Source organism: Watersipora subatra, chromosome 8 (genome assembly GCF_963576615.1).
Source record: "Watersipora subatra chromosome 8, tzWatSuba1.1, whole genome shotgun sequence".
NCBI lineage: Eukaryota > Metazoa > Bryozoa > Gymnolaemata > Cheilostomatida > Watersiporidae > Watersipora > Watersipora subatra.
In genome coordinates this window covers 1,533,552-1,549,944 of record NC_088715.1, presented here as the reverse complement: position 1 = coordinate 1,549,944, position 16,393 = coordinate 1,533,552, and the positions used below count along the sequence as shown (strand labels likewise).

Here is a 16,393-nt window from a genome sequence, read left to right as displayed (position 1 = left end):
GATATGTTAACATTTAAGTTGAAATTGAAAACACATCCGCTTGACTCTTTGAATTATAAAAATTTTTTATAATAAATTCACATAAATTCTTTAAGTTGTCTGGAACTCCTGTTACAGGAGCATCTACCGTACCTTTTTTATCAGAGCCCTTACTTGGCTCCTCTAGCTTTATTTCATTTTTATTATTTTTCCTTGTCGGTCTATTTTCATGATAAACCCTTTTGTTATTAGTATTTTCATATCAGATTCATTTTGCCACGTAAGTTGTCTTCCCTTAGCAACAGTGTTACCCTCTGAAGATCCTGCCATGAAGTGCTACCATAGTTAAATAAACTTCCCTCGGAGTCTTTGTTGATAAACATTGTATTTGGTAATAGGTTACTGTGTTGTATATGTATAGGTTATGTACATTGTGATGCCCTACTTCACCTGGTCTCTCTCTGTTCTCTGTTGGCTTTTAATAGTATGTGTAAACTTTTAACCAGTGCCCTGAATTTTAAATAATATATCAATTTTTTTTATCAAGTCAACCTTTGCTTGTATGAAAGCATGTAAACAAATGTTAGACTACTGCAGAGTACATTGTGGTAGATGTGATGTATTTTTACTTATTCTTTGAGTAAATTCATTATATTTCTCTTTTCATTTACCATTTGTATTTACCACAGGTCTTCTGTCATAATGCTACCACTTCACAATTTTCCATCTAAAACACGAGGTCGTAACTCCCAACCAATGTAGAACAAGTCTGTAGCATGAAGACAACTTGTATGTATTTGCTAGATATCTCAATCATCTATGCTAACCTTTGATCTGTGTTACACATTGTTTAAATACTGTTTATTGACAGAATATATGACACTGTGCTAGCAAATATCATTCTATTTATTACGGAAGGTAATTTAGTCTATTAAGGTGCATCAGGCGTAAACATCCTGCTGAGCGAATGCGTTTTACCTGTTGCACAATATGGTTTGGAACAATATTCATAGCAAACCAGTTCCAGTTTGTGAATTCAATTTTTCTGTACCAATCATCTTGAATTGCTTAGCTAAGAGCTCAAATGTTAGTTGGATTATTTTCCCTTTTTAGGAAGTTTGTTATAGGAATGTTTATTCCTCATCTGGTATTATACAAAGTGACAATCATAACAGGTAGCTGAAGTGTGTGAACCAGGCAGGTGACTAGTTATGGCTTGCATCAAAGCTCTGATAAACTAGATCACATGCTAACTACAACTACAACGCCCCCTGATATCTTATCACTTAATAAATAAAACTCTCAACATTTAGACTCCTTATGTATACAATCCACGTCAATGACTATCTTATCAGAGCATTACAACACCCATAATGTCGGGTGTTGCCAAGAGATCCTGAGAATAATATATTTTATCTCTGCCATTTGTGTCAATAATTCCACTAGATCATGGCGACAGGAAGGAGCACCTTTCAACTCAATTAATGGAGGCGAGACAGCCGTCAGCTCTTTGTATATTATATAAACAGTAAATTTTAATCTGGTGGACTTTTTCATGAAATAACCCATAAGTTTTATTTAGATTGATAAAGAACCAGACATTACACTGCTGGGTATGAGACAATGTATTGTAACTTATAATTAATGGTGCACTCTTTGATATAGCCTAAGGTCATCAACAAATTCCTTATGGCTTATTAAACTAAAGGCTATTTGAATACCCAGGAGACTAGTTATTTCCATCAATTAGGAACTATTAGTCATGTTTATCAATGTGACTCCATTGCTGCTTCATATAGCAAAGTTATGAATTTTAAAAGAAGAGATTTAGTTATATATTGTGGTTGTTAAAGAAAGTCTAACTGTGCATTGCATATGGATGAAGAAAGAAGGTTGAAAGAATAAGTATATTTAACCAAGAATAATAAAATACAAGCAGGATGTATTACAATGCAGAGAACAAGATCATGTGATCACTTTGACAATGCGGTGGGTCTAGTGGGGCTCGCGTGTCCTTATTTACTATAAGCCTTCCCTCTGGTTTGAGGGCAGGCTGGTCATTTCTCTTGTCATTGCTCATTGGCTGGTTGGGCTAAAACGTAGGTCACTCGGCATATTTAGTGTCTGTCTGGGTAGATTGTCAGTCTCAGCTGCCACGCTTTTAACTATCCGGGTGGTGACATTGATTGCCTGAAAAATGTGTATCACCTGGAGTCTGTAGGTACACAGCGAATCGTTCCAGCCTCTGATGAGTAGCAGCCAAATCTGAATAAACAGATATTTCTCATTATAAGTAATATATAAACGAGGGTTACTTTTACTGAAGAGCCGGGAGATAACAATGACAAATCTCTATCAACATGCTAAAGGCAGTCTAAAAGTCAAACTGCCGCCATTTTGATTTAACACCATGAACTTACATAGTAAATTCTCACTCCCTACGTAACTCAAGCAGCATAAACATATCTACATAAAGTTACCAGGAGTGAGCCATGATTGATCAACCACAGCCTTATAGAATCAGACCGTCAGAGCAATACCACAGCTAGTATAAAATATACTAGTAGGTATTTTATAGGTTACTAGCATTGGGTGATGCTAGATAGTCAAGATATGAGGTGGAGAATAGATAGTCTTATAGGGCTTATAAGAAATAAAAGTACCTGCTCTCCGTTGTCTAGCCTCTTCCCGTAATAATGACGACATCCTCTCACTGTCCTCCCGCAGCGTTGTAACTTGCTGTCTAGCCTCAACCAATGCTATAAAAGTGAGCGTGAAAAACCATTTGTTACATGTGCCACACTGTTACTGCTTATATTTGTGCTTGGACGTAAATAGATCTGCCAACGCTGACATGCATAGCCAATTACAAAAGAAACTGACTTCAGTAATGTACTAACAATAGACTAGTGAAATAATAACATAGAAAGTTACCTTCTGCCTGCTGCTGAGTTTGTCTCTGTAGAGCTGATACATTCTGGTCACTTTCTATTTGCAGGGTTGTAATTCGTTGTCTAGCGTCATCCAGAGCTGCAACAGAGTGAAAAAAACTTGCTGATAGATATTCAACACTTCCACTGCTCACATTTGACAATGACAGTGTGTGCTGAATACATTGGTGAGTAGATGTACCTTAGCACATTTACCTGCTAACAAGGCTTTTATATGCATTGTTAATTACAGAAGGAACTGAATGAATGGGCATGAAAGCAGGAATGTAAATGGTAGCGCAGAGACTGAAGTGTGTAGAAGCAGGGACTATGTAGAAGCGCAGAGGCAGTGAGTGGGTCACAGAGGCAAGTGCCTAGAGGCAAAGGCAAGTTCCCAGAGACAGAAACAAGCTAGTCTGGCAGATGCGGGTGGCCGAACTCAGTCTTGAGCTGTTCTGTAAATATACTCTATGTGCATTGTATATAGTAGCATATAGTAGTATAGTAGTATATAGTAGAAGCTGGCGATCTTGCACACAAGTAAGCGGGCAGATTATGTGGAGTGAGCTAGAGTCGTGTACTCAGCAGTGAAATTGCGCAATCGGCCTTTACTTTAAATCAAAAGCGCATGAGCTTCATTGACTCACGCAGGCTTGTGACAGGTTGGCTGGCTGACTGCCAAGTAGGTGGGCGAACAGGCTGTTAGGTGCTTTTCGTAGGAGCCGAGGCCCGCGTACTACTAATAATAGCCGGAGTGTTCAGCGAGCTGAACGCTGCAAATTTCCTCAAGCTTTTTGCAAGGCGAAACTTTCTTGAACATGCGGATCTATGCATTCCGGCAGGCTGGTTGCTTGACAAAAGTTCTATACACTTTCTCTAATTCCAGAGCAAACTTATTTCCTTGGCTGAATAACGACTGGCCACTAGATGCATTGAAGTAGCACTTAGTGTGTTACACGCATAAGCCATCCGCGATTCCTTAGGAAAAATTTAATTCTTTTAAAAGTTATAAAACTTTGTAGTTATTGCCAGCCAAGCAACACAAAAATAAATTTTGATGTTTTTTGTAAGAATTCCTCTAAGAACTAGCAAATATTAAATTCCTCCAAAATGCAACATCACCCTAGCTGTTCCTAATACACCTTCCACAGAAGAGATAACACATATTGTCTCATAGTAAAGAACTGTAATGTTTCATATCTAAACACCAGCTTGAAGGAATGACTCACTAGTCTATCACCACTGACTTATCTTCCTCAGTACTATACTAACAATGGACTAGTAAGACATTTACATAGGAAGTTACCTCCTGCCTGCTGCTCAGTTTTTTCCTGTAGAGCAGAGACTTTCTGCTCACTATCTCTCTGTAGAGCGGAAATTTTCTGGTCGCTTTTTTTCTGTAGAGCGGAAAGTGTCTGGTCATGTCTCTCTTGCAGTGTTTTTATCTGTTGCTTAGCGTCTTCCAATGCTACAATATAATAAAAAAGAACATGTGGATAGTACATAGAGCCATAGATACACAGGCGATTCTAGAAGTGTAAAGGCGGAGGGGTGTAGAAGCAAAGGGGTGTATAGAAAGAGGGGTGCAGAGGCAGGCAGGCACAGAGGCAGGAGCCTGCGAGCAGAGGAAGGCTGGCCTGACAGATATGCTCAACAGAATTCAGACTCAAGCTGCAAGCATAATGAATTGTCTTGATCAGCCCGGCTATATGGCCGGCAGATATATATGCAGGCTGACTGACACCGGCGGCCGGTTGGCAGACCGACTCCATATTAGTGCGATAAAATCAAACTCTCGCCACAAAAACACACAATGGTGGTCGACTTGGAGGCGAAACATGTGATCATTGTGGATTTGGCAGCATAGCTTGAGATCATTTTTTGACTCAGTGAGAGTGAGCAGACTTGCTTGCAGACAGGGCAATCAATTCGTCTATTTAATGACCAGAACATATAACCATTGTCTACTAAGAGGCAAAAGCGAGAAATCGTTGTCAGCTCGGCAGCGACACAAATGACCGTGATTGTCTCTGCCAATCGGGCAAGAAAACTGGGTGGCAGACAAGCACGGTCAAGCAAGCGGTGGACACGGTAAGATAGACACAGAAAAAGCAGGTGCCAGCAGATTTGGCTGGTAAGCAGGCAGAAGGCTGGCAGGCAGGTTGCTAAAGGTTGCCGCTTGTTTTAAGAGATGAGAGTTGCAATAGTAGTAGCGGTCGAGCTGCTACTACTATTAAGATAAAATATTAAAGATAAGTGTAGATCGAATAGATCGAATCGAATAAAATCTAAGAAGAAAATGAAGCTCATTTCACATCTACCAGTCTTAAGGTGTCAAGCCTCTGGTAAAATTAATCTTGCTGTTTGATAAGGAATTCTCTAAGCAGCACCAGTAAATATGAAACTCTAACAGAACTCAGCACCACACTAGCTGGTCCTGTTAGCATCTGCCATAGAAAATGGAAGCACACATTATCTTAGAGTTTGTAAAATAAGAAAAAGTTAACCTAATTTTAATCGTTATATCAAAGATTATTATTGTTATGTATTTAAAGCATAGACCTATTAACTATACTAGACTGGGCAATCCAATGCATCACGGCTCAGCATTGTGTCCTACATAAATAGCCACATTCTTCACGACGTAACGTCAACGCTTTGTTCACTCGCAGCTGGTCAGGCAAGCGAGTCATCATTGTTTACATTGAAAGAATGGCAGAGACAGCTTTGTTGCTACATGTAATTTGACATAACTACTAAAGTACACAAGATATTGGTTTAAAATTTTAGATGCAAAGCTTATACACTATGCATTTCCTGCCCTGAAAATTTGTAAACATAAAGTTGAATATTTCATATGTAAAGTGCGAGTAAAAATGTATATTGATCTATTCAAAAAGTATTGCAAAATTATCAATGTTGCCCTATGCTATGGGCTAACATGTCAGATAACTAGGTGTACAAACTGATTTCAAATGCATACACACTGGTAAATGGTACACTGATCGCAGTCTGCCATGAATATAAATGTTGGCTCTTAGGTGTCATGCAAACAGCATCAGAAAATATGTTTATGTTCACTTTGTTGCTTTGTTCACTTTGCCTAGTCCAGGCCATAGTTTTAAGTAGGAAGCCATTGAGAGTGGAGCAACTACCAGCACTGGAAATGATTTGACGGTAAATTTTACTCCAATTGTTGTCAAGTGTGGTTGTGAGAGGTACCTAGATATGAAGAGCAAGAAATCTTGCGGATTTTTCTGAGATATGCATACAAATAATAGTTTTTTTCAAAAATTTTTCTTAGAGTTCATTGCTGGCGCTAATATTTGAAAAGTTGCTTCGCACAAAGAGGTGTCAACCCCAGAGTAGACGAAGTGCTGCCCATTTCATGAAGTTTTTCATCACCATGGCAGGTGGACATAGGCTAGTAAATGAGTATGGTGATGGCTGTGCTATATTTAGAAGTGTAGCTAAACCTAACGAAAAGATTTTTACTTTATGATGGTTGCATAAGAATGCAATTATTTACTGATTATTTTGCAGGACAAGAATAAAAATTTTTGCGCAGCGTTTTTTAAAACTATCACATCCAGATATGTCAGAATTAGAATTCACCACGAGGCTACAAAGGTAGCAGCTAACAAAAGTAATCTTAGATCAAAGCTCAGCCGACTGGTCGTCCTTAGTCATGTGTAGCCTGTCACAATATGTCTAGAAAATTGCACCATTTGTAATTTGTTTTCTACGATTTTTCTGATACTGTTTGCATAACACCTAAGACCCAACATTTATGTTCATGGCAGACTGCGATCAGTGTGCCATTTACCAGTGTGTATGCATTTGAAATCAGTTTGTACACCTAGTTATCTGACATGTTAGCCCATAGCATAGGGCAACATTGATAATTTTGCAATACTTTTTGAATAGATCAATATACATTTTTACTCGTACTTTACATATGAAATATTCAACTTTATGTTTACAAATTTTCAGGGCAGGAAAAGCATAGTGTATAAGCTTTGCATCTAAAATTTTAAACCAATATCTTGTGTACTTTAGTAGTTATGTCAAATTACATGTAGCAACAAAGCTGTCTCTGCCATTCTTTTAATGTAAACAATGATGACTCGCTTGCCTGACCAGCTGCAAGTGAACAAAGCGTTGACGTTACGTCGTGAAGAATGTGGCTATTTATGTAGGACAACGTGGCTTGGCATTGCCCTGTCTAGTATAGTTAATAGGTCTATGACTAAACATGACAGAAGGAGTTGATATTTAAAGAGCTGCTAACATCACTTCAATCCTACCAGTTTTGAATATTAATATTAATTTAAATACTCAGAATATAAACTGTTCAGCTGGAGGCTGGAGACAAGCAGCACTCTGTCTATGCAAGACTCAGTGAGTTTACAGGAAAATAGAGATGCAATTATCCAGGGCATGTCCCAGGGTTCAACAGTAAATGTATACAATGAATTACTAGCATTTAGTTTAGATTTTCAGTAGAAAGTCGCTGAGACTGAAGAGTTTAGCAGTAGAACAGTTCAAGTAAGTAGCTGGTATCACACTGTATAACAATCCTACCTTCTACTACTGACTTCAGCTGCCATCTCTTTAACAGCTCTGATGATTCCTTCTTTCCTTCAAACTCAGCTTCCTCCAATGGAGTCCTTTTGTCCCTATTCTTTATGTTGAGGAGTGAAGAGACAGTCACTAGAGACACGGATCCTAACATGACCTTCAGAGCAGTTGTCTCTCCCCAGTATGCTGCACTGTGTAGTGGAGTGTAGAGGTTGTTATTCTGTATGTTTAATAGGGAGTCTCTCTGTAGTGAGGAGAAGTTGTAGAGGAGAGACTCTATACACTTGCTCCTTCCACACACTGCAGCCAGTCCTATAGCTGTGTTACCCTGTTCAGTCTTCTCAGATACAAACTCGTACTTCCTCTCATCACTCACTGTGTCTATCAGCAACTCTACACACTCACTGTTGTCTCCCCTCCTTACAGCAATGTGTAGTGCTGTACATCCATTCTTCTCCTTCATCAAGAGCAACTCGTCTGCTGTTCTTCTGATTGGTGAGAGAAGCAGACGACAGATTTCTGTGTGGCCGTCTGCTGCAGCTCTCATAACAGCTGTCCATGAGTCATGCTTGATAGTAATCAGTAACCTCAGTAGCTCAGCAGGTTGGACTGACTCTAAGGCTGCCCTCAAAGCACTAATCTCTATCTTTCTATATCTAACATAATCTGTCAACAATCCTTCCATGTTTAACTGTAACATATGTACTGCACTCTATTAGCTGCTGCATACAGTAAAATATGATAGAGAAATGAGTACAAAATTTGACTCGACTGCAGAGTTGGAAAGCTGCCAACCCTAACAGAGTGGCTGCAGGTGAACCCTGGATATTTACAGAGTATAAAAGGAGTCCAGGGATGTCAGACTCTGGCAGAGCTGAGAAACATGAAATGTCTGCAGTAGGAAGTATTTGCTGGTCTGAATATGACTGAGGAATGAGACCAGAGCCTCCTGACCTTAACTTAACTTCACTACAAGACAGACTCTATGAGTCTCCTCAGGGTAGAGAGTGATAGCCTCAGGAAGTCAGAGTTATATTATATTCACACTGACTCAGTGTCTCTCCTCATCTACTCTATTATTCCCAGTAAGTACAATATCAACAGATGCTAATATAATATATAAGTTATACTTACCTGTTGCTATTCTGTTTGTCACCTGCTCTGACTGCTACAGGCTTCTTTATAGCTTGTAGCTGGTTATAATAATGTTATCTGTCTTCTGATTGGCTGAGCTAAATAAGAGTTATTCAAACAGTGATTCATGATGAATTTATAAGATATTGAATAAAGGAACAGGAGCTAGTTGTTACTGCAGCTTCATGATTGACTAGTTATACAGCCTTGTAATTGGCTAGTTTCACTTTCTGTTTATTATTTCAAGTGAGATTTATCTGCTTAATTTCATATAATAAAATAACAAACATTATGTTACTTTTACTAGTAACAGAATGGCCACGGTCACTATAAATATTCACATTGTGACCACTAGCAGTAATGTGATGAATAGCAAATTTTTATAAAACAAACCTTTATACAATTATTGTTGCTACAATTAAATAGAACTCAAGATAAATTTCCGTCTTTGATTAACATGTAGGTACTGAGTACAATGTTTTATATTACATTTTAGTAATAATCAATCACAAACAGTAAATAGTTAATGAAAATATTTAAAGACTCAAGTAAGTACATGTATATTAAATATCCCAGCATATCAGCCACTCACATTCCGCCAGCAACAACAATGCATAACTTATAGACACCTGCTAGCCAATGTCACACATAGTAAGATAGCTAGAGGCATGTACTAGTCAAGGTCTACAAATTAAGGCTAATGCTTCTCAGATAAACTCCCAAATACCAAACACTTAGTTTAAGGGCAGATAATAAACAACATTGAAGTCAAGGATGCTTGAAAGCTTGTTACGCTTTTCAAAGACACATGAAGTTTTGTTTGAAATAAGGATTTGTCTGCTCATTGCAAAATGTGGCCATAATTGTGATAAGGTACGCCAGCTCAAATCAATAAAATTAGATATTTTATCTTTGGTCAGTTTATCATGTGACAAGGCAAGTTACCAGTAAGTGAACACTATTTAAGTTTTCTTACAACTTTTCTAAATACAAAGTTTGGTATTAGCATCTGCAATCAAAAAGCAGTAGATAAATTCTTTTCAATTTTTTTAACTTACTGTAAAACCTATAAATGAATGTTACCTCCATTTGAACATCACTTCGACATTTTTTTAACTTTACAAACCCATAATAGCAAGTAAAAAATTGTTCTCCAAATTGTAGTAATAATGACTCGGTTCCATTAATAACAAACGATTATAATTAGCTTTTAAAGCAACACCGTAAAAATGAATAATATCTGTATTAGACTAATCGTCAGGGCCGTATCATCCTATACTGCAGCTACTGCCATGGTAGTACCTATTTGTGAAGATAAAAATCCCGGAATTCATGTCATTTTTGCTTGATTTTATCACTTTGGCTGGCAAACTTGCCAAAAGGTCGTTTATCGGTTGCGTGGGGAAACGGCATTTATGTCGCTTTCGGTAGACGTTTATTAAGCTGCCGTCTCGGAACGTTAAACAAAGGATATGAATGCTAGTAAATTTTAAATATCATCAACAAGATATTAGTCGATAAATTAAGATATGAAACGATTACCCGAAAGGCGTTGCTTTGTGCTAAAGAAATCGCGCCTCCTTGGAAAAGAATAAAAGCTGAAAATACCAGTCAACATCGGCTTGACTTTCCAAACGGTAAAATAAAATATTATTTGATCAAATATTATTTGATAGCTCAAACTTAAATCTTCTACTTCTTGCTCAGTATTATAGACTATAGTATAAGTGCATTATTTTTAACATGGTGCTCTATTAATTTTACCATTCAACTCTACAATATTATTTAAATAAATTATTTCATAGGAGACAACTCGTCTTCTACACCATTCAGCATTATACCCGGTGATAATTCTACCTCATGCTAGCAGTGGCCAACCCCTTTTGCAGCTCTCATTCACATTATATTTTTAATAAGCGTTGTTAAAGACAATCTCAATAAACAGTTATATATTCATAAAAAATTGCTGTTAAAACATGTGCCCATCAGAAGCCAAGTGTGCTAGATTTGCACCATTTTGACTAGTTATACATACTAAAGATTTTTCCGGAGGAGGATCCCCAGACCCCCCTCCCCCAACTGAGAGGGCATTCGGTACCTCTCTTAGACTTTTCCTGCAGTACCATTTTCAAACAGGTGGATACTGCCCTGCTAAAAGTAGATCTTTGGTTTGACACGGTATTGATACTTTGATGTATGTAAAAAACGGTTTATATTTACGATGGTATGTGAGTGACTAGTTTTAGTCTAAAAGTTGTGCTTAGCGATGCCGCTATAGGTTTATCATTTGCACGAAACGCAACCCGTAGTTGTCTCGCTCTGCTCAAAAAGTTGTTTGAACGTTAATATCATTTAGTTCAGCGGCGCAGAAGAAGAGTTGAGATCAGAAAACACTATGGAAGGTATTGAATAGCCAAAAGATGTTTGTTCTATCGAATGCAACAATCGGAACACAATCGGCGAAGCTGACGAGCAAATATTCAGTTTCAAAGATCTTAATTTTTGTTTCTGCAGGTAGTAAGTACTGTTTGTTTGTCACTTGTTCGTGAATGTATACATTTGTAAGATCTACTAACTTATTACTATAAAGCTTGTAAAGCTCCAGATTTATAGCATATATTATTTAATAGCATCATTACGGTTATCCTGTCAGTTTTGACTGCAAACTGTAGCAAACATATCGATGAGTGCAATGAGCTAGTATGCAACTATGTTAAATACAGTATAGCATGATATTACACCTCCAAACTTATAACAAAATAAAAAATTTGAAGCACTAACAAATTTCAAGGCAGGGCAACAGAATCACCTGCTATACGAATCATCGCGGATTAATTGCAAGCAATAGATATCAACTAGTAGAGATATTACTCATCTTCCCAAATTTATTATTTAGAGATCCTCAACAAGTTAGCAGATTTATTGCTTTCAAAAGAGTTGATGAGATTAAGGGTTAAGACATTGACTTCGCCTGACAAAGGGTCAAACTTACCTTTTAAAATTCAGACGAGCTATTTGCAAAATACAACACTACCATCTATTTGACCGCTATTATAAATTGGGAAAAGGTTAAAAATAGAATGCAATGTCATTCATATTGAGGTTTCATGGTAATTTTAGCAGTAAACAATTCTAAATTATAAACTGAATATCCTCTGACATACCCTCTAAGTCAACTTGATCTGTCATTCAGCCAAAGTTCCTCCGCATATGACATAGTTTCATACGAGCAAAGTACAGAATAATCCCCATGCGTAGTGAGCGTACATTGTCAACCTTTGGTTGGGCGTATCTAATCCGCAGATAGTTATCGAAGAGTAATAAAATTCTTGATGATATCAAACTTTTTATTAAGTTGACCTGAAATTGTAAAATAAGATAAAACTGTCATGGAAGGATTAGCATGATTGTTACTCGCCATGATGCGCCTTATATAAGAATTCCATATAAACACACAAAATCGTTAATAAATAATACAGGTGTGATACAGGATGGAATTAAAACATGTGATACCACTTCTCTATCTGTTTAGGAAACAAGAGAAACAGAGCTATAAACAAAGTATTATTAATAAATTACTAGTTATAGTTGATAGCTATGAAGTACTATAAACATTACTATTATTAATATTATAATTACTATTATTACTTGTTACTATTATGTCTTACTGAGAGTCTCACCATAGAGTTGACCTCCAGCCCTCTGCATCACACCCAAGGCCCACCTACTATCCTCTATTGTTGAACTCAAACTGACAGTTTTTAGCTATTGCCACACAATGAGGGACCACCCAGTGCTAAAAGTTGAGCTATTTTAAATCAGTGAATGGAAATGAAGAGAGCACTCAACCAATGTGACCAGCTGGCATTCACCAGATTGTCTGTCACATAGTATAGCTTGTAAACAAAACTTCACCGGGCTACTATATTGCTGACTCTCATCTTTTCCTTTTGTGACAATCACCACAGAAATTAGGTTATTTAAAACTGCTTGATAAACTAGGTTAAAAAATCGGCAGTGAAACCTGCGAGTGGTGACAGAATTTTTGGTAATATATTTACTAATATATTATAGTACAAATATATTCTTAGATAGCTATATTAATCCTATGTAAACATTCCCTCTCTTCCTTTGTGAAATGAACGATAGAAACACTGTATGCGTCGATAAAAGAGCGTTTCAACTGGTAACAAATTTGAGATACGAGATGAATTCTGAGCCAATACATGGCTTGAGATATGAGACCAATTAGAGATACTAGCATACGAGACAGTTTCAATGCTTACGAGAACAGCATCACTGATTCTTTCTTCTTGGATAAAAATGATAAAGAAAGCTAGCTGTGAGTGAAAGTGATAAAAAGTATAAAAGTGAAGCAAAATGATCTTATTCGAAAAGTACAAAAATGGAAAACAAAAATTGAATAAGCTTAAGGTAAAATAAAAACTTATTTATAATTGTATGCGTAATCAGCTAAATTAATTTAAGTTAAATGTAAAGTATCTTTACTGTTGCGTAGCGTAACAAAAGTGTAGCGTTCAGAATGAGTTGTAGTCAAGTATTTCCTGAACCACTGCTAGCCTCTACCATCTGTCTCGAAGGTGAGAACTCTATACAGTACTGCATATAAAGATGTTGTTTTATTGTAGATCATAATCATTAGATATGTTACTTGTTACTCATCTAATTATCTAAATAATTATTGTAGACCATACCCATTAGATAGGTGCTTGTTACTTTGTGACTGCAGGTGGTGAATTAAACCAATGAAAACACATTTCCAATGTAATATCCACTTTAGCTTCTTTATTCTACTGGAAGGAACCAATTAATTCCTTTTTATTAAATACATAAGAAAAATTGTTTGGAGATATGAGAATTGAAATGGGAGCTATGTTTCAGAACTAATTAAGCTCGTATGTTGAGGTATGGCTCTATTTCTATTGATGAACAAGAAGATATTATAAGGGGAGTCAAAAATTAGTGAGGTATTATTATGTTAAGCATTAGTCAAAGCATCTCTAGATGCTTTGACTAGTAGTACATAAAAGTACTTTGATATCCTAAAATAACACTCTCCCTATAACAATTCAAATCTAATATACCGTAAAACCTCTGAACGCTACCTACATTTGAATACCACCTTTATTTGACTGTCACTGACTTTCTTTGACTTTTATGAACCCATAATATCAAGTGATCAGTAGAAAAGAGCCCACAACACTGTATTGATAATTAATCGCTAACAATAAAAAAAATCGTTATTAATGTAAACGATACGATTATGTTTAAAAGTGATAATATTTATGTTTCGCTTCGCCCGTAATAGAGCTAAGTTTATCTTTCGAGAATTCTGACGAGCCATTCAAAAAGTACACTGCCTGCCTCAATATGAATGCAGCCTCCAATTGAACACCACTGTAAAAAAGGGTAGAAAATAGAGCGCCATAGCTTTCAGTTAGAGGTTTTCCGGTAATATATTTTAATACACAAGATGAAAATTTGAAATTAAAACCAAGAAGATTCTTTGAAGTGAAAAATTCTAAAAACGTCAAAACTTTCCTCACTCTTGTTTTATATTGGACATGACATGTACTAAGCCTTTAAAGAAAGTACTGGGATGCTGAAACTGGAGCCAACCACTAACCTATCTGGCCTGAACATTGGAACTGCCAGAATAAGCGAGTAACTGGGAAGGGAACAGCACACAATGTAACAGGAAGCCTACACAAGAAATACGGCAGCTACATGTAGTTGTGATGATCAGGGTACATGATGAGCTGAGATAAGCGAGTTTGTGGGTGGTGAATAAGGGAATATATCTTTTATGCTCTTATTGGAGTCACTAATTGATCATTTCCTAATCATTAGATTGAGATGCATATGGAGAGTGTAACTCCCAATTTACAGACATGTGCAGGTCTATGTGATAGATAATCAAGTATCCCTAATCTATGATAGATATTGTTGCACCATAATTGTTCTATTCCATCTGTTAGTTAATGAGGCTGAACAATCAGATTATTTGAACATAGAAGAGCACATAACTCCTGAATGTAAAAACAGTATAATATCCAGACCTTTTTGATGCCAGCTGTCATATTGGAGACTGTAAGCAACCAAAGGGACAGAATAGCCTTGAACTATGAGAATTTTATAAAAATACACTGTTACAGTGGCAGTCAGAGTAAACTTAGTCTTCAGTTCATGGTTTGCTCCAATTTTAAAATATGGCTGGCAGATTCAAGCAGCAGCACTGATAATGTAAACATCGGGTGCAGCTGTATGTAGATGCTTCAAATGAATGAAAAGTTAAAAATTTGAAAATAGGAGTACAAACGCAAATAAGATGACATGTTGCTTATGTCATGTGACTTAACACCGCGGTCATGGACTATTGTGTTGATAGTCTAAAAATAGAATAGGGTAAACTGACTAAATAGATGATAAAGAGAAGACAACTGAATAATAGAAAGCACTGGAAATCTAAAACTAAAAGATAAACTGATATGTCTCTCATTTTATCTCATCAGACTTTGAGAGCATGAAAACTCACAGTCAAGATTAAAACTGATGATGAGTGAAGAATGAGACAACAAAACCACAACTACTAAAGAATATATAAATACTGTTTGACAAGTGTTTTGACATCGCCCAAAACCTCCAGCTCAACTTGAGGTTTCAACAGAATCATTTTGATATTAAAGCTTGCATACAATCATTGAACATAGCTTGGCTGGATGTGACTGCGTGTACACTGCAAATAGCTTGAGGAAAGTTTTGGCTTATTGCAATGACGTCATACCAATAAATAGGGAATAACAAAAGCACTGACTGAAATGGAAACTAGTGTTTGAGTGCTGTGAATGTGTTGGAAACTAACATCACTTATTCATAAAATATTCAGGAGCATATTAATGAGCTTATGATGGTAGAGCTAGCAGAAGGACTTGGATGAAATGTACCTGATCAAAGTTCTGCAAAGGTGTATATCCATATATATGAATCTCAATGTTTGTGGCCAGTCCAGTTATTGCGTTTAAAAATTAGGAATAAAAAATCTGCCTCGCAGATGATTTGATCTCAGAACCTCCCTGTCGGCAGGCCAGCAATCTAATCCACTACACTATGATAGCAAAACTTTCAATGGCTGCTAGCATTTTTATTGCATTGGTTAAAACAATCAAGCTTGAAGCTCATGAGGTCATTAACTAAACAGTTGATTATAGTTACGCAAGACAACTATTATTCAGCCGTCTGCAAACGCGGTCATTGTTTTAGTAAATATAAGTTTACTTTCGCTAGCTTACCAAGTATGTTACTCAAATTCATTGCGTTGTTGTTTATCCCTCGTACAACTGTACCAGGCATTTGGCTAAAATACATTAATGTGGGAGTCGGTCTGTCCAGTGATAGAGATCAGATTTTAGTGACAAAAATACACTTCACAGAGGATTGGATCTTGGCACTTCCAGTTCTAGAGGCCACGAGCTTACCCATTAGATTATGCCTTCAACTGAGTACAGCAATCAATAATAGTGAAGATATTCATTACGTTAGTTATAATATGCCTTACGACATTACATCTCATGCTGGGCTCTCAGCCTCACCAGATGAATGCATGGTGTAGCAGGAGTAACAAAAGCAACTTATAAACAGTCGTAGGTAGTATAGTGTGGGGATGGCATTTGTTGTTTGAAAAGGTGTTATTGACTATCGTTGGAGTTGTCCCACCGATAGCGATAGTATCGAATTATCAATGAGCAGAC

The 16,393-nt window shown here is 36.9% G+C and overlaps 1 protein-coding gene and 1 long non-coding RNA gene across 3 annotated transcripts in view; one reads left to right on the top strand and one right to left on the bottom strand.

Moving 5' to 3' along the window:
• LOC137402075 (golgin subfamily A member 3-like) overlaps window positions 1-8,019 on the bottom strand; it is a 229,179-nt gene extending 221,160 nt beyond the window's left edge. The window contains exons 1-5 of one of the 2 annotated variants that reach the window (XM_068088549.1): window positions 7,494-8,019; window positions 4,216-4,377; window positions 2,914-3,009; window positions 2,643-2,738; window positions 1,873-2,244 (exon numbers count right to left, since the gene is read on the bottom strand). In XM_068088549.1, coding sequence (XP_067944650.1) covers window positions 2,141-2,244; window positions 2,643-2,738; window positions 2,914-3,009; window positions 4,216-4,377; window positions 7,494-7,953 — 918 coding nt within the window. In that variant the 5' untranslated portion in view covers window positions 7,954-8,019 and the 3' untranslated portion in view covers window positions 1,873-2,140. Of the gene's footprint in view, window positions 1-1,872; window positions 2,245-2,642; window positions 2,739-2,913; window positions 3,010-4,215; window positions 4,378-7,493 lie in introns of those variants that run through there. The other variant, XM_068088545.1, reaches the window with a different exon arrangement.
• The window catches only part of LOC137402084 (uncharacterized), a 146,681-nt gene that overhangs the window by 111,717 nt on the left and 18,571 nt on the right, over window positions 1-16,393 (top strand). The gene's annotated exons all lie outside the window — the stretch shown is intronic.